Source organism: Vitis riparia, chromosome 1 (genome assembly GCF_004353265.1).
Source record: "Vitis riparia cultivar Riparia Gloire de Montpellier isolate 1030 chromosome 1, EGFV_Vit.rip_1.0, whole genome shotgun sequence".
In the NCBI taxonomy this organism is placed as follows: Eukaryota; Viridiplantae; Streptophyta; class Magnoliopsida; order Vitales; family Vitaceae; genus Vitis; species Vitis riparia.
This window is the reverse complement of record NC_048431.1, coordinates 4,353,753-4,375,735: the sequence shown is the minus strand read 5'-3', so window position 1 is coordinate 4,375,735 and position 21,983 is coordinate 4,353,753. Positions and strand designations below refer to the sequence as shown.

General features: G+C 36.1%; 1 protein-coding gene and 1 long non-coding RNA gene across 3 annotated transcripts; both read right to left on the bottom strand.

The window, feature by feature from the left end:
* Positions 1–499: 499 nt before the first annotated feature.
* Positions 500–15,099, bottom strand: LOC117925323. The gene is made up of 8 exons (XR_004652976.1): positions 14,826–15,099; positions 14,561–14,695; positions 13,974–14,035; positions 13,368–13,873; positions 12,945–13,174; positions 12,221–12,361; positions 3,483–3,900; positions 500–1,343 (listed from the first exon to the last, which is right to left on the bottom strand). It is a non-coding gene; the product is annotated as an uncharacterized LOC117925323 (long non-coding RNA).
* Positions 15,100–15,734: 635 nt separating this feature from the next.
* Positions 15,735–21,167, bottom strand: LOC117913981 (multicopper oxidase LPR1-like). 2 transcript variants are annotated; one of them, XM_034829139.1, is made up of 4 exons: positions 20,818–21,163; positions 16,676–18,133; positions 16,111–16,201; positions 15,735–16,018 (listed from the first exon to the last, which is right to left on the bottom strand). In XM_034829139.1, the coding sequence occupies exons 1-3, from the start codon at positions 21,037–21,039 to the stop codon at positions 16,148–16,150; spliced, it is 1,734 nt and encodes a 577-aa protein (XP_034685030.1). In that variant the 5' UTR covers positions 21,040–21,163; the 3' UTR covers positions 15,735–16,018; positions 16,111–16,147. The 2 variants fall into 2 exon arrangements, with proteins under 2 accessions (XP_034685030.1, XP_034685022.1); XM_034829131.1 differs by lacking the exons at positions 15,735–16,018; positions 16,111–16,201 and adding an exon at positions 16,233–16,508 and having other exon boundaries at positions 20,818–21,167.
* Between the last annotated feature and the right edge of the window lie 816 nt (positions 21,168–21,983).

The following is a 21,983-nucleotide window of genomic DNA, read 5'->3' as shown; positions in this document are numbered from 1 at the left end:
GCCATAATTGCATCTGTCCATAATATCTACTCCTTTGTGGGAGGGTGGATAAGATCACGGGTTATGAAAAAGAGTGAGCAATGGAGGAAATCTCTGGGCATTATTGAAGAAAATCTGTGATGCAAATGTAGTGTTGAGTTCTCCACTCGTTCCATGGACCACCGGAGAAATCGCAATCCATGAGCTGGATATGGCCAAAACAATAAAAATAAAGACCCACCATTCTTTTTCCTTTTTTGGAAAGGTAAATAAACCGTCCTTTTTGAAGTTTGTTAAAGCTTTCACCGTCACCATCTTACATAAGCATGATTAAAACCCACATTACTATTCTAAAAGGCTGGTTAATTTCAGTCATAATTGGATTTGGATAAATGATCTTCTCACGAACTACTACTGAGACACCATAGATAAGGTAATGAATGTTTGTTAAACATGCCGAGGTCAGAAGTTAAAATGAGAAATGTTTTCCCTATGAGATAAATAAAATTAACCAAACTTATTGAGTTTAAAAAAGAGCCACTAACTCCTTAAAAGTCGGTCCAAATAAACCGCATGAACATCTTACAAGGAAAAATGTAGTATCATCATGCAATTGTCACCCAAGCTTTCACCGGGGCCTCGCCAAGCAAACCATGAATGCAACATCTACCATTTTTATGGTCTTGATAGAAACAAGTTGATACTTGCACTGTATAAAATCAAGTGAACCGCAACGATCAAAATTTCACTCCATTTGACTGGTTGGTTCACGTTCCATCAAAGTTCCAAGCCCTTATGCGATAGGCTGAAGCAAAATTTCGAATACATTATGACAACGATTTGATAGACTCCACCCATAAGAGCGTAAAAGCCCATTGGTGCTTCTTTATGAAATAGCGACATCACGAACAAACCAGTTGGTATTTGTCTTTGAAAGTTGATTATTTGTCCGGTTGCTTCTCCAATACGCCCATCATCCTGACTTGTACAGAACATATGGCCGGATTTTAAGGATTAGGAATTGCCATTTAACCAACCCATCAATATAAGGACCTATATCTTTTTTCCATTTCCTCCATTGCTAATCCAAAAGGTAGAAATGCCCAGAGGGCCATACCTGAAGTACTCTCAAACACCGGAAAATCATGAACTTCTTGGCATTTAAAATAACTCAGACCAAACTAAATGTTGATATACCCGAATCATGTGACAGATCTAACACTTGAAACCGAATAACCATTGGAAGATATGGATGGAGAGCATCGGATGTTATTAATTCTGTTTCTTCAGAGGGAATTTGGGTCTATCCCTGCCTTATGAGCTGCAATAACACCTATAGCTTCTCAATAGTTTGCGACCTTGACCTGAACAAAAGTAAGATTTCCCTCAGAGACCAAACATCTGAAGTTGAATTAGGGGCAATTTCTAGGAAATAATTTATGATAAAGTTATTGTGTTTGAATATGTTAAGAGATAGTTTGGTATGGTTACAAGACGTACATGTGTCATATGCTCATGGGTTTTCTTTTATTATTGTTAGATGAATTGTTAGAGAATTTGTTAGTTAGGTCTACTATATATATTAGTCTGTAAACAACAGAATAAAGAGAGAGAAAAATAAAAACATAAAAACAGAAAATCACTTTACCATTCTCAGTTTCTGTTACCTTTCTGTTACTTTCTTTACAAAATACAATTCAAGGAATGACTTCCAACATAACTAGAAATTTATCAATGATCATCAGGGGCATAGATCTTTTACTTTCTCTTAATCTTCTTTCTCATCTTTTTTAAATTTTATCTTGTAAGTAGGGATGGTAATAAGACGGGTTTTTCAGGTACCTACCCTTCTCTACCCCATCCCTATCCTAATACAATGGGTTTGGATAAGTATAAACAGGTTTGAGGCAAACTCAAGGCAAGATTAGATACGATTTTGTCCCACCCACCCTCATTATAGATACTATTAAACAAAAATAATTTTGATTGAGTTTTTTTCATTTTTCACCTTTTTTAACATATATAAAATAAATAAATAAATTATTTTTTCATAAAAATAAATTATAAGCATCTATAATATTTTATTTATTTATAAATTATATTTATTTTAATATAATTTAAAATTTTAAAAGAAAAAAAATTATAAAAGAATTAAAAAATAAATAAATAAACAAGGTAGGGTAGGACAAGTAGGGAAATCTCCTACACCCGTCCCACCCTGTTTAAAATTTTTTTTTTTGGATGGTATAGGAATAGATATAAATAAACGGGACAAGAATAGGATGGGGGTAACCCACCCCATGTTATCCCTACTTATAAGTGCCAACTTAATCTCATAGTACTTTGGAATTGTTTCATGTAATCAACCGAGTACAAAGGTTATTTTGTCCTAAATAATTACCTCTCTTTCAGAAATCTTCATTCTGTAAAGAATATCAAAGGTTAATATAAAGTGTTTTAGAAAGTGATCCTAGAAAATACTTGGGCAACCTTTTAACTTTTTCCAGAAAGCAGCTGAAGGCCGCTATTTCAAAAAATTATCTCAGTGGTGATGGCTAAGCAGATGGTAATCAAGATCCTTGGAGCAATTTGATAAAATTTCATTCTAAAATTACCGTATCCTTATGTCTGCATTCAAGTGACAAAAGGTCAGATACCTAGGTACAGATCTGTTCTTGTACATGTAATGAAAAAACAACCTATATATTCGAATATTGCATATTCCAGGTCATTTCAACTTTGGTACCTTCCAGCAATTTTTTCAAGTAATCCATGACAGAAGCATGTACCAGCACCTTCCAGAGACAGATAAAAAACATCTGGTTTGACAGATCAAAAATGGCTGGTTTGAAAGATCAAAGATAAGTACCTTAAGTTATTGGATTTCTGCTTCTGATTTTGCTTCTCTTGAAGCAGACATCATAAATAGGCCATTAGAAATTATCTATTGGTATCAAATCATAATTATTTTTACTATAATTTGATTTTTGATGGTCACAAATAATTTATAATAGCCTGCTTCTGGTATCCTTTGAAGAGAAGTAGAGCCAGAGGTATAACAAAATTTGATGTATAAAAGTGAATATCAATGTTTTCAAACATTATTTCTGTGTCATATGGACAATATTAGTATTAATTCTTACTCCTTGTGGGCAGGTCGCTTATCCTACCCATCAATTCATCTTGTCCAATGTTCATGGCAGGCCCCACTCTTGCCATCAATTGGACTTCAAAGGATTTGGGATCAAATTTTGCAAATTGGCATCAGGTTAAGATTGAGTTCCAATACAACTCAAAACCTGACAGATGATACTTTGCTCTATAAGACTGATACCAAATACTTAGGATTAAGACTTGCTAGTTCTAATTTGGTTCTTATTCTAGGTATCAAAACTCATTCTTACTTAATGGTGACCAAACTCATTCTTGCTAATTGCTACATGAACACCTAAAAAGACATTAATCATAAAGAAATTAAGCAAAGCAAATTATTAGATGCATACCACTTCAATGCTGTACTTTTCCGGTGTATCATTGAGAACTGTTTCATTTTCCTCGACAGTAATAATAAGTGGCTGCATCTGAGTTAGCAATTACAAGAAACTAGCAACTGAAGACAAATTGTTTGAATTGCTTGACTAGGTCAGAAAGAAGTTCTGGTGGTGAACTGATGTATTCTTTCCAGATAACTTGTAAATAAAGATTCAAGTATAATCATATGCTTGAACTTCTACCTTGTCCTTTTTGCTTCTGGCAAAAGCAAGAGCACCATCTCCTTCACAAGCATCCATAGGAAGAATGATGCTATCAACACCACTTGCTAATATGCAACCCTTCTCCAAAGACTCAAGAGTTCTTGACTACATATTGTGGTGTATTACTTAGGCCAGCAAGCACACATGGCAAGAATGTGTATCCTATCTGTCATATAGAATTGACATAGATATGCATATGAGATAGAGATAGAGAAGGAAAGGAACAAAAACATTGATTGAAAAAACTAGACATTAGGCATGCATATTTACATGAAAATAAGAAAAACTGTTGGAAAGTGTCTCAAGTTCCATTTTGAATCAATTTCTAAGTCCACAATATTTTCCTATTAGAAGATATTCTGGAAAGAGAGTTTTCCTATTCTTATAAAACAAGTATATTATTATGCAATTTTTCTATGTAATAAGGACAAATATGGTAAGAGTTTTTTACTAAAAGAAATAGTTTTTTTAGCAGTAATTGGAGCTTTTGGATTTAAGAGTTTTAGGATTGTAATCCCCTTGCACAAAGTTTAAGTTTTTTGTTGTCTTTGCTCGTGGATATAGGCTTTAGGCTGGAACAAGTAAATCATTATGCACTTTGTGTGTTTTCTACTTTTTATTTTCTTATTTTCCTTTCCTTGCACAAAGGCTAAGTTCTTTGTTGTCTTTACTTATGAATGTAGGATTTAGGTCTGAAGAAGTAAATCGTTGTGCACTTTGTGTGTTTTCTACTTTCATTTTCCTATTTTCCTTTCTTTCTATTATTGTTCTTTATTGACGTTGATCACAATAAACTAGTATCAAAGCTAAGATTGTTAGGGTTGCTTTTGTGACAAAGTTCAAAGTTCAGAAGTTATATAGAAAAAACATTTTCAATTTATAGCACATTCAAATATGTGCCCTATTGGTCCAACAATGGTTGTCTTTAAGAACAAAAAGGTGGGAAATCTCTATTGGCAATAGTGTCTAACAAAGAGAAGGATCAACTTATGAAAAAAACACGTAGTGTTATCATGTGCTTGGGTAATGAAGTATTTCATGATGTTGTAGAAAAGGGTATGATTGTTAAGTTAGTTGAAACTAGAAAATTTATGTATCACCAAAAATCTCTTACAAATTACTTATATTTAAAGAAGTGATTGTTCTCTCTCTAGATGAAGGAAGGAACATCAATTAAAGACCACTTTGATCAGTTCAATAGAATTATTATGGATGTAAGAAGTCAAAATTGATACTGATCACTAAGTCATAATTTGATGAGTTCCTTACCAAATTTTTATGAACCCTTTATGCAACTATGATGCATGGCAAAGATACTTTTCCCATAAAGAATGTTAGGTGACCCCTAAGTTAAAAAAGTTTGATTCCAAAGCATCTATTGGTGGCTCCAAATTAATATTTTCCCTACACTAGTCTTATCAATTGCCATGAGAAAGTAACATGCACCACGAAATTTTGCAAAATCAAAGTAGAAAACACTCAATGTAGACATTTGATAGAAAACTACTATGATTTTATGATTGGAAACCTATTCATCTCATATTAGAATTTTTTTTTAATGTTATCAACATCTACTTGATGGTGCTTGTAAGGTTGGCAACAATATCGCTCCCTAAGAAAATGATGGCTCCAGAAGCAAGGCCTAAGATTTGGTATACTCAGGATTTGATGTTAGCCCTAGTAAATAAGTCCAACATTGTTGGCTCAAAATTTTGTGTGACTTGAACCACATAAAGAGGATTAGTTTGATTTCACTTACATCCAATTGGTTTTTAGATAAGATGACTATGGGCTTGTGTATAACAAGTACTATCAAAGCCAAGTCATGGGTTTGAGTCCAAAGGAGCATCATGTCAGGGGAAGGGGTGATTTGTTAAATTGGCAATAATGTTAATTCTTGGGAAAATGATGACTCCAGAAATAAAACCCAAGATTTCATATGCTTGGGATTTGATGTAAGCCCAGAAAATATGTCCAAGGTTGTGTTCGCTCAAGATTTAGTAGTGGCTCAAGAAATTCAAATGGGAAATATGTCCAAGGTTGTGTTTGCTTGGGATTTAGTATTGACTCAAGAAATAAGATTTGGTATTGACTTAAGAAATATATACAAGGTTGTTTGCTCAAGATTTAGTGGTTTAATACTATTAGTCATATGCATAACAAGTGATATAAGAGCCTTCCTTGTAATTTTGCCAAGTTCAATAGCTTGGGGATGCCGGTGGTGGGTTTTGAAAAGGAAATTACTTTCCTCCTGAGGAAAATGAAAGCAAGAAAAGGGCATGGGGTGAAAATCTCAGGGGGAAAGAAAAAATCATTTTCATCCTCCCATGTTGAGAGGGAAATTCATAAATTGGAATGCTCGGTTAAATACAAAAGCTCTCCTCTCTTAGTCAGGGGAAGGAAGGTGACCTGTGGGGTTTAATCTCTCCTACTATGAGGATGCTTTCTTTTCCTTTCTGGTCTTTAAGGTGTAGAGGTTTGATTGTTGTTTGGGTGGTTGGTATTTGCTTTTCTTTCTTCTCTCTTGCTTGCCCGATGGCCTTTATTGTATACTTCGTGTGTACTTTGTTGTGCCATTTTGCATGTGCTTTTAATATATTTTCTCTATTTATTTATAAATAAATAAATAAAAAAAACAAGTGATATAAGAGCCAAGTCATCAATGCAAGTCTCAAGAATGTCATGTTAGGGAAAGGATTTGTTAGGTCAATAATGATACCACTTTTCAAGAAAATGACGGCTCAAGAAGTAAGGTCCAAGGTTCAGTGTGCTTGGGATTTGATGTTGCCCTCAGAAGTATGCCTAAGGTTGTGTTGGCTCAGGATATGGTGTTGGCTCAAGAAGTAAGCTCTAGACTATGTTGGATTGGGATATGATGTTGACCTAGTGAGGGATGGATTTATTAGTTTTTCAACGATCCCACTCCCTGGGAAAATAATGGCTCAAGAAGTAAGGCCTAAGATTTATTATGCTTGGAATTTAATGTTGGCCCCAAAAGTATGTCAAAGGTTATTTTGGCTTAAGAAATAAGTTCAATATCAGGTTGGATTGGAATTTGATTTTGGTCACAAGAAGTATGCTCAAGGTTCTTAGCTCAGGATTTGGTGTGACTCAAACCACATGATGAGGATTATTTTGACCTCATTGGTTGCCAACCAATTGGTTTTCAGATAAGATGATAAATTCCTTCTGCATAATAGTGTTTTCCTAATGAAATAAGCCACATTATCTTTATGGAACCCCATTACCATATTAAACCTTTCTATCAGGTTCCCAGTAAGGAATATAATATTCAACTTTCCATAGTGACACCATTGGCCTGAAGTGTCCAAATGATAATCAATGGAATTTAGTCCTAATGCAAAGACAAACAACAACATCCACCCTATAGGTGAAAACATGCACCTACCTACCCACCCATCAGTTTATACAAATGAACACTGGTGTTGTAGACCCTTAATTTTGTCCTCCTAGCACATGTCTTATTAGATACTTATTCGATACTTTACAGTAGCTCCTTGGTAGCCCATATCTACTCACGTTACTTACCTTTCTTGAACCACCTCGGAGACTTTGATTGAGGGATTGCCCAACCCCTTATTATGACCTCGGCAGCTTTAATTTAGACTTAGACACTTCATTGGGTTTAGTTCACTTAGGTCCACTTTAGCACTTTTTTTTTAAAACCCACTTTTTATATGACTTGTATGATTACATGGCCTACATGACTTGTGTGGCTTATATGGATTTCTTTATCATTTTTTATTTTATTTTATTTTATCTTATCTTATTACAAGTTTTCTAAATCATATTTCTTGGCTTTTGGGCATGAGGAAACGGGCCGCCATCTATTTGGAAGGAGAGTCAACAGAATTTAAAAAAAAAAAAATTTTGTTTTTTAGAAGGATAGCACATATATTATTTCTATGGGGGAATCGGTTATAAAAGTGAAGAAAATAAGAAAGGAAAGAGATTTAAAAAAAAAAAAGGAGGGGATTTTTTTTCCTCCAGCGAAGGTTGGGGGGTTCTAGGGGAAGGCTAATATATATACGTGAGAGAGGAAGAAAAAAAGTGGAGATTTTTTTATTATCTTGGCAGAGAGAGAAGTTTTCAAGGGAAGAGGAAGGAAGCACGAAAAAGACCAGTGGAAAAAATCTGAGAATACAAAAACCAGTGGAGATTTTCTCATCGAAAGGAAGTGTTTCCAGGTATGTTTACTGTAGACCCCTTCTTGATTCCAATTATCCTTTTGATGTATGAATTTTCGTTGGATTTTGAGTCTCGTTTGGATGCTAGGGGGTAGAATGACGGAGGTCATATGTTTGTCTACATTGGTACTTGATTGCTTCTATAGATGTTGTTGATTTGTCTCTTTGGAGTTCTCTAATTTTGATTTAGGGGTGAAAGGTTTTATTTTTTTAATTTCCTGTGCATTACATGAGAACTATGGCTATACTTGTTTGCTGGATTCTGTTTGTACCTCTCTCACCATTCCAAGCCCATTGACAAAGCAATGGAATGTGGCTTGGCTTGGTTATTCTTTTTTTTTGTTTTTATTTTTATTTTTCCTTATCTCTACTCTGTTTTCTGGAACTCTTGGAATAGGAGGAATTCTGTCCCGCCGCCATTCCACCTTATCCGGATGTCTCACATCCGGAATTCTACCCGCCGTCATTCCACCTCCTCCGAATATCTCACATCCGGAATTCTGTCCGGCCAACGTTCCATCTCCTCCGGATGTCTCACATCCGGAATTCTGCCTGCCGTCATTCCACCTCCTCCGGATATCTCACATCCGGAATTCTGTTCAGCCAACGTTTCATCTCCTCCGGATGTCTCACATCCGGAATTCTGCCCGCCGCCATTCAACCTCCTCCGGATATCTCATATCCGGAATTCTGTCTGGCCAACGTTCCACCTTCTTCGGATATCTCACATCCAGAATTCTGTCCGGCCAACGTTCCACCTCCTTCGGATATCTCACATCCAGAATTCTGTCCTGCCGCCATTCCACCTCCTTCGGATATCTCACATCCGGAATTCTGTCCCGCCGCCATTCCACCTTCTCCGGACATCTCACATCCGGAATTTTGTCCGGCCAACGTTTCACCTTCTCCGGATATCTCACATCCGGAATTCTGTCTGGCAAACGTTCCACCTTCTCCGGATATCTCACATCCGGAATTCTGTCCGGCCGACATTCCACCTCCTCATCTATTTGCTTCTTTGATTGGGAATTTATTGTTTTTAAATTGAATTTTTGAGTCATTTTTCAACTAAATATTCTCAGCATTAAAAAATTCATCTTTAATAATCCTTTGCTGCCATTTTTCCTCTCGGCATGCACTTTCACTATTTTTTTTTTTTGATAGGCAAAGGCAACAATATATTAGAAAAGGGCACCAAGAGGAAAACCCAATAGCATACAGGAAGTATACAAAAGGCCCCTTAAGGCACACACAAAAGAAGAGAAAATACAAACCCGACCCTCATCTAGCGCCTAGCCAATCAATAAAACTAGGTAAAGTAATAGAACCTTCATTTACAATTGATTTTGTCCAAACCCAAAGATTACAAACAAAAGAATTTTTCACCCTATGAACCGAAAAGTCCTCGTTTTCGAAAGCAATCCTGTTTCTTTCCAACCAAATCGTCCAAAAAAGGCACAACGGGGCTGCCTTCCATACTTTTCTATGCTTCTTACCCCACATGCAGCCCCCCCATTCAATAAGGGTCTCTTTAGCCGAAGAAGGGAGGACCCAACAAACTCCAAAAAGGGCAAACAATAAATCCCATAAAGCTCTTGCCTTGGAGCAATGTATAAGGATATGATCAATTGACTCCTCTTCCTCACAGCACAAAAAACATCTGTTAGCAACAGCCCACCCCTCTTTTTAAGCTGATCCATAGTGAGCACCTTACCCCAAGAGGCCTCCCAAGCAAAGAAGCTCACTTTGAAAGGCACTCTAGGGTTCCATATCACACCGTGAGGGAAAAGACCAGCTCTTCTTGAAGAAAGATCATTATAGAGCGATTTAACTGAAAAAATCCCATTCGAATTCGCCTTCCACATCAGTCTATCTTCCATAAGAGGACTAAGCCTTGCTCCTCGGATTGCCAAAAGAAGCCTCTCCACCTCCTCCACCTCCCAATCATTGAAGGACCTAGAAAATCTAGGACTCCAAGCCCCTTCCCCTCCCGAAGTGTCCCAAAACTCCTCAACCCAAGCCTCCTTAGAGGAGGCAAAAGCATACAAGGAGGGGTAAGAATTGCATAAGGCGAGATTCCCCCACCATATATCTTTCCAAAACTTTACCCTTCTACCATTCCCCACTACAAAAGCCACTTTATTTTGCATAAGGGCGCCTTCCTTCCTTATTTCCTTCCAAAAACCAACTCCATAGCTCTCCCTAACTTCTCTAGAACTCCAACCCCTTCTTCCTCCCCAAACTTCCTCCTAATGACAAGCCTCCAAAAGTTCTCCCTTTCAATCGCATAACGCCAATTCCACTTGCAAAGAAGGGCCCTATTAAGGGTGGAGAGGCGTCTAACACCCAATCCCCCCTTCCTTTTATCCATGCAAACAATTTCCCAATTAACTAAGTGAGGCTTCCTCTCCAAAGCACCCCCTCCCCACAAGAAATCCCTTTGAATTTTCTCCAACCTTAGACTAACCACTCTAGGCATTCGGATTAAAGACATCAAGTATATAGGCATACTTGACAATGTACTCCGAATTAGAGTAAGCCTCCCTCCTTTGGAGATAAATTGTCTCTTCCACAAGGCCAGCCGTTTCCTAAATCTCTCTTCCACCCCATCCCAAACAGCCACGGACTTGTGATTCGCCCCCAACGGAATCCCCAAATAGGTAGAAGGCAGCCTGCCCACTTTACAGCCAGCCTCAAGAGCCAAATTCTCCAAATTCTCCACTCTACCAACCGGCAAAATTTCGCTTTTGTCCAAGTTGATTCTCAATCCTGATATGGCTTCAAACCACATCAACAACCAGCTTAGGTGGACCATCTGATCTTCAGAAGCTTCACAAAACACTAACGTATCGTCGGCAAACAGCAAGTGAGAGACCAAAGCCCCATTCCCGCCTCTTCCATTAACTCTACAGCCTGATAGGAACCCTCCCCCCACTGCTCTATGGATCAGCCTACTCAGGGCCTCCATTCCTATCACGAAAAGGTACGGGGATAGGGGGTCCCCCTGACGCAGCCCCCTTGAACTGTTGAAGTAGCCTTCCGGGGTGCCATTGATCAATACTGAAAACGTAGCTGTAGAGATGCACCAGGAGATCCACCCATTCCACTTCTCCCCAAATCCCATGCTTTTCAATACAAACAGCAAAAAGTTCCAGCTTATGTGATCGTATGCCTTCTCTAAGTCCAACTTACATAACACCCCACTCTCATTTCGTTTCAACAAAGAATCTATTGCCTCATTGGCAATAAGGGCAGCATCAAGAATCTGTCTCCCTTCAACAAAAGCACTTTCACTATTTTCTTTGGCTTTCAACCATTTTCTTGATCTTCTTGATTTTTCACAAGCATGAACAAAATTCATGGTTCCAAATAATGGAATTCACTGAACCGATTCATGCAAAAGCAATAAGGGCTTTGGTGGGGGCCCGACATTCATGATATTCTCATCAATATTGTTTGCTTGATATTTGATTGATTGTGATTTCTCTTTGTGGCATTGAGATTATTTCACACTTGTTACTAAGCAAACTTGTTTCCCATAGAGGAGTATTAGCTTGCTATCCGGGTACGCTCTTCCTGCCCTCAAACTCTAAAATTCTATGAATGTGTATTAACATCATGAGCCATATCCATGTTTGATGCCATAATTGATTGTCTTAGTGTTTGATTGATCATCTTTGATAAAAATGTATATTATGCGTCATATTTTCAAACTAACCTTTGATGTCTTATGATAGTGCTTAAGAAGCAGTCCAGGTACGTACCCTAAATCTTCTTCATGATTGTGATTGGTTTTCCTGCTAAGCATGCTATTTTTCGAAATCACCTAGCCTACTTAGGTACCCATGATCAACTATTTAATTGTCACGTTTCCCTCAACTTAGTCAGTAAAGACCTTTATAGGGCTTAGAGGGGTGCTACCTTTTAGAGGTACCTTCCCAATAAGTAACCCGATCCCCGGGCCTAGACTCAGGTTTCCCAAAGACATGTTTTTTTGCAAAACTATGGAGTCACTTTTTAGGGTTTTTCTTTCTTGTTTTATTTTCCCTTTAAAATAAAAATAAAATAGGTGGCAACTTCAACTTTTCTAAAAATATTTTTTTCACGAATAAAAAGCGAGTCTCGCCGATCGAGTAGGGATGCACGTGAAAAATGCGGGTCCACAGGCGTGCACACATGCAAACTCACACAAAGATACCTACTGTCCCTTTCTATAACCACAAAAACCACTTCTCATGTAGCTATAAGTTCTTTGTGCCCTCAAAAGATATTACTCACCTCCTCGGCAGCTGATTTTGGACACAGTGATAGGCTCAAAGGAAAGGGAGATAATGCAGGTGCATGTGCACAAGGGATCTGGAATTCCTTCACCACCAGATGGCTTATAACTGCCTCCACTCTTGCTAAATCATCTATACCCTGCGGGTTAAAGAGAATGAGAAGGAATGAGATACAAACTTTGAAGCACAAAAACCCAACATTGATTCAGTCTTAAATAATCGGCACCTTTCAACTCTAGATGCCAATTTCTTCCTCTCGCTTTGAGAAGAAGAGAAAAAGAGTTTTAGTAGCTAACTCATATCACAATATAAGCACCGTATATATGCATCATGTTTATACAACACTTTACGTCAACTGAAAAAGGCATTAGACTAAATAACAGATGCTTCTATTCTTGTCTGGAGGAACAAGAGGAAGTTGGCAATCCTATTATGATGACAAGCGTTAGCCGCAACACAAGCAATAAATTGGAAGTATTTATTGTTGAATTTGAGTGGGAAAATAGAAAGCAAATGGGAGGAGAAGCACTAGCTCTTGCTCTAGAATTTGTTTGAATATTTGGGAATTTTAAATAACTAGAAAATTACTTTGGATGTTAATTAAGCAATTATGGATACTAATATCCTTAACTTCAACAGCTGTCATGGAGGAGATATTTGTTCTTTATGTCCAAAATAGTGACAGAAATGCAGCATGGTACCCAAGAATATAATTTCCATACCATCCCTTGTCGATAATCATCCATGTCTTCAACATCGTCATCAGAAAGCATCCCACCACTGCAACAGCATTTACCTTTGTTCGGTTAACTAAAGTCTGCACAGCTCTCGGTAGTGAATCAGGATGCTTAATTCTCCCTGTTGATTGCCCGCTCTTTGGATCAACCCATTTCTCCACCTATAAAACACGTTATAGATATGAACAGCTCACGATTACCTTGGTAGTGGAACTCTGCATTCATGAAAATCAAAGTACTTAAATGCAATGACAACATTCGGCCAAGAACAGAGAAAATGAGAACAACCGTTGAGCAGCAATTCGCTATCCAACCATGACATGACATGTCAGATAATCCATTAATAAACAAACTTTGATACTAAACTACATTTAAAATTTTTAAAGGAGAAGAGAAAAGCAAAGTTACTGAATTGCAGGGGCAATGTTTTCATTGCTACAAACTTTGTAAAAGTCCATCAGTTCTCATGAAGAGAGATCATAATTAGACAATACAAATAATGTTGACTCATCAATCACCAAGTGTATGACCCTTGGTCTAATGCATCATGCCCATGTCATCAATAAGCATCTCACAAGAAGTGCAGTTAGTCATCAAAGAGAAAGGCCTGCAGCGCATAAAACATGTCTTGCAAAGGGAAAGGTCTGCAGCACATGAAACATGTTATGTAATCTGTCTGGAACATGCATCTTTTACTTTAGCTCCACTTAAGATGTGGGCAATTAGCAGTATGTTGATATTTGGCTCCATTAGTCTTTAATCTGCTAGCTGATAAGGACGCATACCAGTAAAGGAGTGTCAGTGACGATATATTCCAAAACAGGCAATCCAAGGGAAGCTCTTGTCGCATCAGCCACTTGCAAATGGCGAAGTTGAAGCTCCCCCTCTATTGCAGCATCAAGAACCAACCCCACCTGCTTGACATCACAAGCCCAATGTAAGATTACAGACTAAGCAGCCATCAAACATGACATAATTACATGCAAGAAATGAGACAAGATTATAGAAGCATACTCTATTTTGGTGAACTGGCTGCAATGCCCATAAGCCTTCGGCAAATCGATCAAGAGCAAAACCTACAACATATAGCACATTTGGCACGGGCCAATAAAGCATTGCTGCATTAAGCACCCAAAGTTGCAGAGATAGATGCTTAAGCATAGGCTGCACTGTCCTCCATAGACCATAGCTAAGGTATATGTTTTAGACTTCTAAAAAATAAGTCCAAGCAGAAAGTTTTCGCATTTTCCATCCCACGGTAGCCATGGGCACAGGACTAACCCGTCCTATTGCCCACTTATTTGGACGGGCCCGATCATTACGTTTGTCCAGGCTCGATTTTCATGGCCCATTCAATTATTGGGCCGGCCCTCATCCATTAAGATTCAACCCCGGGCCACAGTACTTCATAACTGTTAATCCTTGATTAATTCATACATAAACGCAGCATAATTTCGTAGTTAAACTTATTTATTAAAAATAACCCAATGCAACTCAAGATGCAAGGGAACAACAGTAATTCCTGTGGAGATGGAATCTAACTATTAACGATAAATGACTAAAACACCCTTTTTGAGTTAGGGTTAGAGAGAGAGACGTACGTTAGGGTGCGAAATGAGGCCATCAACGACGGAGGCGAGTGCACGAGCAACTGGCTAAGGGTCGCCGGCGAATCCACCGATGGTGGTACCTACACCTGTCGGCACTATCATCACGCTCGTCTACTCCTTCTTGCACTGTATCACCACCCCGGAAAAATCAGAACCCAATACTTCTCACAATCACATTTACCATCACCAATTTTTTCATTATTTGTAAACGGAAACCAAGAAGAAGTGGGAGTTAAAGAGTGTCGAGTGAAGTGACCTTGTTGGAATGATAAGAGCAGGAGATTTTTAGTTTAACCAGCGGCTGCGGTTTTCCGATGACCAGATTTCCACCGGTGAAAGATGGAAAGGGAGGCATGTGACGAAGCGCCATTTTCTGGGCTGAGATTGGGTCCTGCGAGTGAGGATAACTGCCTCTCTTTCGCTACGCGCCCTCAAAGTTTCCTGGAATAGTCTCACGATTTTGCTCCTACCTATTCTTCCTAATAACATTCTAATTTTCTCCTTTGGAAAATTAATTGTTTAATTTTTCAATCCCATAATTCCAAACCTCATACCTTGGGATAATTTTTAGCATTCGCCTAAAATTCTACAAAAAAAAAAAAAACCTCTAATCCTCCTAGAAACTTTGAATGAAAATATTAGAGAAAAATAAAAATAAATAAATAAATTTAAACTTGATTATTTTTATATGTTTTTAAAAATTTATTTTACTTATTTTTCTTTATTATATTTTCAAGCAATGAGATGAGACTATTATGAAGAAATTAATAGAATCAAAGTAGGAAGAAATCATATCAAACTATAAAGAAATAAGACTTGAGTTATAAAGAAATAGCACCATAGTATAAAATTTTGGACCCAATTATAATTTTGCCTTTAAGAGTTGTATATATTGTAAAAGGAATATCAAATTTTGGGAGCAAAATGAACACAAATTTCATAAATTCGTATTTTAATATTTATATTACAACAACATATATATACTTTATAAAAATTATACATTAATCATATAATTAATTAAAACATTAAATATAATTTAAATACACTTAGTTGTTAAATGAAATGAGCTTAAGGTACAAAAAAAAAAAAAAAATGAGACCCAAGTGCAAAGATGGTGTAAAACTTTTGGATCTCTCATAATTCTACCCCTGGAAGAATAATTGGATATATTAGGAGTGGAATGAGGAAAATTTCATAAAGTCACATATATTTTTATATATATTACAACAACATATATATTTTATAAAAATCATACATTAATCATACTCTGTCGTAATACCATTACATCAACATTATAATGAGCATGGTACTTACAAGCGTAGGACATAACCTATAAACTATCATACCACAGGAGACATCTCCGGTTATTCGATACAGTACAACACAGTATCCCATCTCCGCGACTGGGCTTCTGCTTTATTCGATATTATCACTGGGAAAACAACGGGCCTGCATAGGTAAAGAATTGATGAAGTGGAATAGATTAGTTATAAGTTTGATAAAATTAAAGAAGGAAACCAAATGCGATGGATTGTGCTTACAAGAAGGTTGCTGTTGTAATAATCTCTATGGATCTTCTTATTTGATGAACTTCAAGGGTCTCATCATCACATTGTCTTCATGATCCAAAATCTGCATTTTTACAGGAAAAAATAAGATTTTCCCATTTGGATTGTGCCCAGAAGGAAGTGTCTCATTCGTAGCAATTTTCTTTTCCTGGTTCTGTTTTTTCGCCCTTGTAGTTTTGTAGTGAATTTAGATGAAAACACAGGGAAGGGAACAATTCAGGAAAATATGGATGAGACTTATGGAAGGGAGCGTCTTTGAAAGTAGTGAAGTGGCCTGCATTTGACCCAGGCAAGAAGACAAATCTGAGATTACAGAGCATCCGTGAATATGAAGCTCTATTTGGAATCTGCATGGCAGCAGTCATGATTTCCTGACGCCCATTCAAATTCAAACAGAACAACTTTAAAGAATTTTTTAAATAAATTTTCACCATTTTACCAGAACATCCGTGAATGTAAGTTGTGTTACTTCTTGAAAGTAATAAAACGATCTCATGCTTGGAGTAATTCAGATTGAAAAGTGGAATAAGATACTTACGTGGCAATGGTACAGGTAACCAGGCTCTGCGGATGCATCGAACGGATACGATGCGTTGGAGTGTATGTAAGCAAATCTCACCAGTATTTTGGTCACATACCCCGGCGTCATCTTGAACACATTTTTCCAACCCTGCTCGTGAGCTGGCACTGCTGTTATGTTGCCACGTGCATACTTGCCTATCTGGCACTTGACGGCATTGTTGATCTTCAACATGCACTCCTTGAACTTTTCCACGTCCACCAGCTTTCTCTGTTCTAACACCACGAACAGCCCCAGGTGGATGTGCAGCGGGTGATTATCCGCCGTCAGATTGATCACGTTCCAGATCTCACTGGTCCCCTCTTTGGGTGTCTCCGTCGCCGGAGCTTCGTACGGTTTTCCGTTCAAAAACAGATGGGTTGGCTCATCGGTGGGGCTCGTGTACTCGTACATTGCTATGTACCGTGTTGCTGCTGCATTGGATAAATCGGGTGATGGGTATTTTATCAATCTCTTCGGGACCCGCGACGTGTCAACCTCGCGTTGCCGCTTGATGATGAACTTCATCACGTTACCGTTGAACTTGTTGACTGGGTCGCCACTTGGGTAGGGAAAAGCCGCACCGTTTGCTAGAATAGCCGAATCGGATTTCGACTCCGAAAAGTCAACAATCACATCGACGATCTCTGATGGGGCCAGGAGGATTTTTTTTATCATCACCGGACGTTTGCTATAAGATGAGTCGGAGCCGACGTGGATGAATCGTAGACCGTTGGTGAAGAAGAACTCGAAGAAGCGAGCGTTGCTTGCGTTGATGATGCGGAATCTATATTTACGACGTCGTACTGTCAAACGTGGCCAGGCTTTTCCGTTGACTATGATTGCATCACCAAAATACTCCGGCTGCCATTGTGGATGAATGGAGGGATTGTTTCCTGTTCTATTCATGTAGATGGAGCCATCGGTGCGAAAGCTTCGATCGAATACGATCAAGGGTCGATCAAACTCCTTTCCATGAGGGAGTCCGAGTGGGGACTCAATATCAGGATGACGGATTATGTAGGCCCCAATCAAGCCAGCCAGAAGGTTGACTCGAGTCAAACCCATTGCATGATCATGGTACAACATATTGCCTGGTTGCTGGATGTTGTAGTAGTGGTACTTCTTTTGGGTCCAGGTGGGGCCTCTTTCTCTGAAGCCACGGGTGAACCATGAGTTGGCGTGTCCATCGCTCTGGGGTTCGTCGATGCCCCCGTGGAGATGAACCACCGTTGGGACGCCCTTCTTCGTGGCGGGAATGGCAGTTGGGATGGTTGGGTCCCAGGGTAAGATGTGTTTTGATGGGAGGTAATTTCGCCACGTCACGTAGGTGTCAACTCCGTAGAGGGCCTCGATGGTTGGACCAGGAACCGTTGCGGTGTTATTTGAAGTACCATAGGCAAATACACGGGTCGGCGGGAGATCTCTGTGGAATTTCTGCACAGCAAGACCAGATAAGAACCGTCGAGTAAGATGACCTTTTTTTCTTCCTTTTCTGAATCATGACAAAGAACCGAGAGGACCCACTACACAGTTTCTTGATTACAAATTTAAAGTCAAGGAAAAAATCCGTTCACTAGGTTAAACACTGCCACGTCAGATATAATTTGCCTTGAAATATTTCAAACCCCAGGAAGGTGTTGTTCTCTGAGTCTAAACGAAATTCTTTTGGCATAATACATGACATCACGAGAGATTTGGACATGGTAAAATAAGAACTCTATAAATATAAAATAAATAAATAAGAAGACCAGAATGTAGGTGAGGTGTTATTAACTTTTCAAAAGAGCGATTATTGGACTTTACAAACAAGAATGAAACTTTCCAACATCCGGAGAAATCAAAGATTTCTACTCTCACATTTTTTCATTGACTCAGAAAATGAAGACCCACAGGGATAAGGCTGAAAGATGCCATCTCAGACTTTAATGGATATAATTTGATTTTTGAAGGTGAAAATAATTTTTGTGGTTAGACAGTGAACAGTGTCACGAGTGTCTGCAGTCTACTTCTACAAACAGTCGGCAGAAATAAAAGGTCGGCCAATTTTAGGTTTCCATTTTTTCCCCCTCCCAAATTCAAATGAAGCCAAAGAAAAAACCCTAGAAGAAAAACTACCTCAAATAGAGTATGAAATGATGGCCACCAGAAGCAAAAAAACTCATTAAGTTGTTCTAGTAGCTTCCAGAACAGGTTGGAATCTCATAAGGGAATGGAGTAAAGCAGAAACAAGAAGGCCATGTTAGTGGCCTTATGTATCCTTTTCCCCGAGCTTTGAACCAAAATAGTGCGTTTAAAAAAAAAATTCCAAAAAATAAAGTTGTTTTGAAAATAATGTCTGATCTAATGCGTCTGTGCCACATAAGCTGTCATGTCATAAAACCGTAGTTGATAACTACGGTTTTATTTTTCTAAAGTGGTTCCACGGTTTTAACTTTAAGTTTAAAGCCGTAGTTGGTGACTATGACTTTGACTTTTTTTTAAAATGATCAAAGCCGTAGTCACCAACCGCGGTTTTAACTTTATATATAACTTTAATTTTTTAATAAAAATATTATATTATTTTGATTTTAAATATACTTATTTCATTATTTTAAAAATAATAATATACGAAATTAAATAATTTATATTTTTAATTTGATATAAAAATATTTTTTAAAATTTTATTAAAACAATAGGCACTATATTTAATATAAATATAATTAATTAATTAAAATAAAATATAATAAATTATATTTATTTAAAATAAATAAATTATAAATGCCTATTTAGAAAAATAAAAAAGTAATATAAATTATTATATTAATTAATAATTTTTTATATATTATATATAAGTGGTATATAATACCTCTCTCACACACACACACACACACACACACATATATATATATATATATATATATATATATATATATATATATATAAAAAGTTTAATTTAAGTTTAAAATTTATCACATTTTTATTTAAATATATAAATAAATTTTATTAAAACAATTGACACTATATTTAATATAAATATAATTATTTAATTAAAATTAAATATAAATAAAATATAATAAATTATGTTTATTTAAAATAAATAAATTATAAATGCCTATTGGGAGAAAAAAATAATATAAATTATCATATTAATTAATAATTTTTTATATATTATATGTAAATAGTATATAATATCACACACACACACATATATATATATATATATATATATATATATATAAGTTTAATTTAAGCTTAAAATTTAGCATATTTATTTGAATATATAAATAAATTATTATCATATCGATATAATATTATGAACTTAAATTAAAATATGATAAATTTTAAACTTAATTGAATTTATATACATGTGACATTATATACCACTTACATATAGTATATAAAAAATTATTAATTAATATAATAATTTATATTATTTTTTTTAATAGGCTTTCATAATTTATTATATTTTATTTATATTTAAATATAATTAACTAAATATATTTATATTAAATATAGAGTATATTATTTTAATAAAATTTAAAAATATATTTATATCAAATTAAAAATATCAATTATTTAATTTCATATATTATTATTTTTAAAATAATAAATAAGTATATTTAAAATCAAAATAATATAATATTTTATTAAAAAAATTAAAGTTATATATAAATATATATAAAGTTAAACCGTAGTTGGTGAATACGGTTTTAACCATTTTAAAAAAAAATCAAAGCCGTAGTCACCAACTATGGCTTTAAACTTAAAGTTAAAACCGTGATTAGTAACTACGGTTTCTAACCACTTTAGAAAAATAAAACCGTAGTCACCAACTACGGTTTTATGACATGACAACTTATTTGGCACAGACGCATTAGATCATGTATTATTTTCAAAACAACTTTATTTTTTGAAATTTTTTTTTAAAACACACTATTTGAGGTCAAAGCTCCTTTTTTTTCCCCTCTCTTTCTGTAAGTAAAAAGGCCACCCATTAAAGTTAAAAGGGCACATCGGGAAGAGCAAGATACACCTAGCCTCACAGAATGGAACCGGATATAGTTTTAACACTTAAAAAAATTAGAAAGCAATAAAAAAACCCAAAACAAAAGAAAAAAAAAAAGGAAAGTAAATCGTACCCATTTCTTCGAAAACATGCCAATCTGCAGGGACTTGGAAACTGGAACGCCATTGACAACGTCGAAACCGAGGATTTTTGGCATGTCTGGAAGCTCATCAACAAACATTTTCAACTGTGATATCTTTATCAGTCTGTCATCTGACCGTGTAGCCTCTACAACAGCTCCCAACAAAGCTAAAGAAAGGAGATGAAACAGCAGAATTTTCTCCATAACCATCATGTTCAATTTGGTTACATGCACAGAGAGAGAGAGGGAGGGGGAGGAGCGAGGCAGGGGGGTTGGGAGAGGGAAAGAGGACGAGAGATGGGTGCGGATATGAACTTGTGCTTGATGTTAGATTTTATGTCATCCAAGGGGGATTCTCGAGAAAGAAAGGAGGTGGACCTCGTGGAGATTGGAGGGCTTCGAAGTTTCCAAAATAAATAAATAAAAAAAGACTAAATAATGCAAGCATTAAGTTAAAACCTAAAGTAGGCAATGAAAGTAAATGCAAGAATTATGTTAAAACCTAAAGTAGACAATGAAAGTAAAACGTAAAAACAAGACTTGGTCTCCTCTCTGAAAACATTTTTGAAAAACAATTTTTAATAATAGATTTAAAAATTATTCTATGATATTTTATAAAATAAAAATATATTTAGAAACTTAAAATTTTTTTAATATATTTTAAAAATAATTTTTATATTTAATATTTTATTTTATATTTGTATAATTATTTTTTAAAACAATCAATAAAAAATAAGTTAAAACAATTAAAAAAATGTCTTCTAAAAATACCATATTTTATATTCTTAATAATAGAAAACAAAAAATAATTTTGAAAAATGTTTTCCTGTTTTTTCATTCTAAATAACAAAAAATTATTTTAAAAAATAGTTATTAAACAAGTCCTTCATCTTCGTTAATATTAATGGATTTCTAATGTTTTGAAAAGAAAATAAAATAATAACAAGGGGAGAATTAGCTTTAAAAGGAGTTCAAATATGGCAATGCCTTCTAAAATAGTATTAAAAAATAATAGGGAAAAATAGGGGCAAGTAGATAAGCTGTATTTTTGTTGTTTTAAATTCATTGGTCAATCCAAATTCAACCTGATTAATAATCAAAATCTCTTATTTAATAATTAAATTGAGTTAAATTTTATAGAAGTCTATATAATTAAT

Bases quoted from the DNA above. Each gene is read 5' to 3' on its own strand.
- LOC117913981 (XM_034829131.1), bottom strand. From the start codon at position 21,039: ATGATGGTTATGGAGAAAATTCTGCTGTTTCATCTCCTTTCTTTAGCT. The intron at 18,134-20,817 runs GTACGATTTACT...CTTGCTGTGCAG, and splicing joins GCATGTTTTCGAAGAAATGG to AAATTCCACAGAGATCTCCC. The intron at 16,509-16,675 runs GTAAGTATCTTA...AATGGGCGTCAG, and splicing joins GTTACCTGTACCATTGCCAC to GAAATCATGACTGCTGCCAT.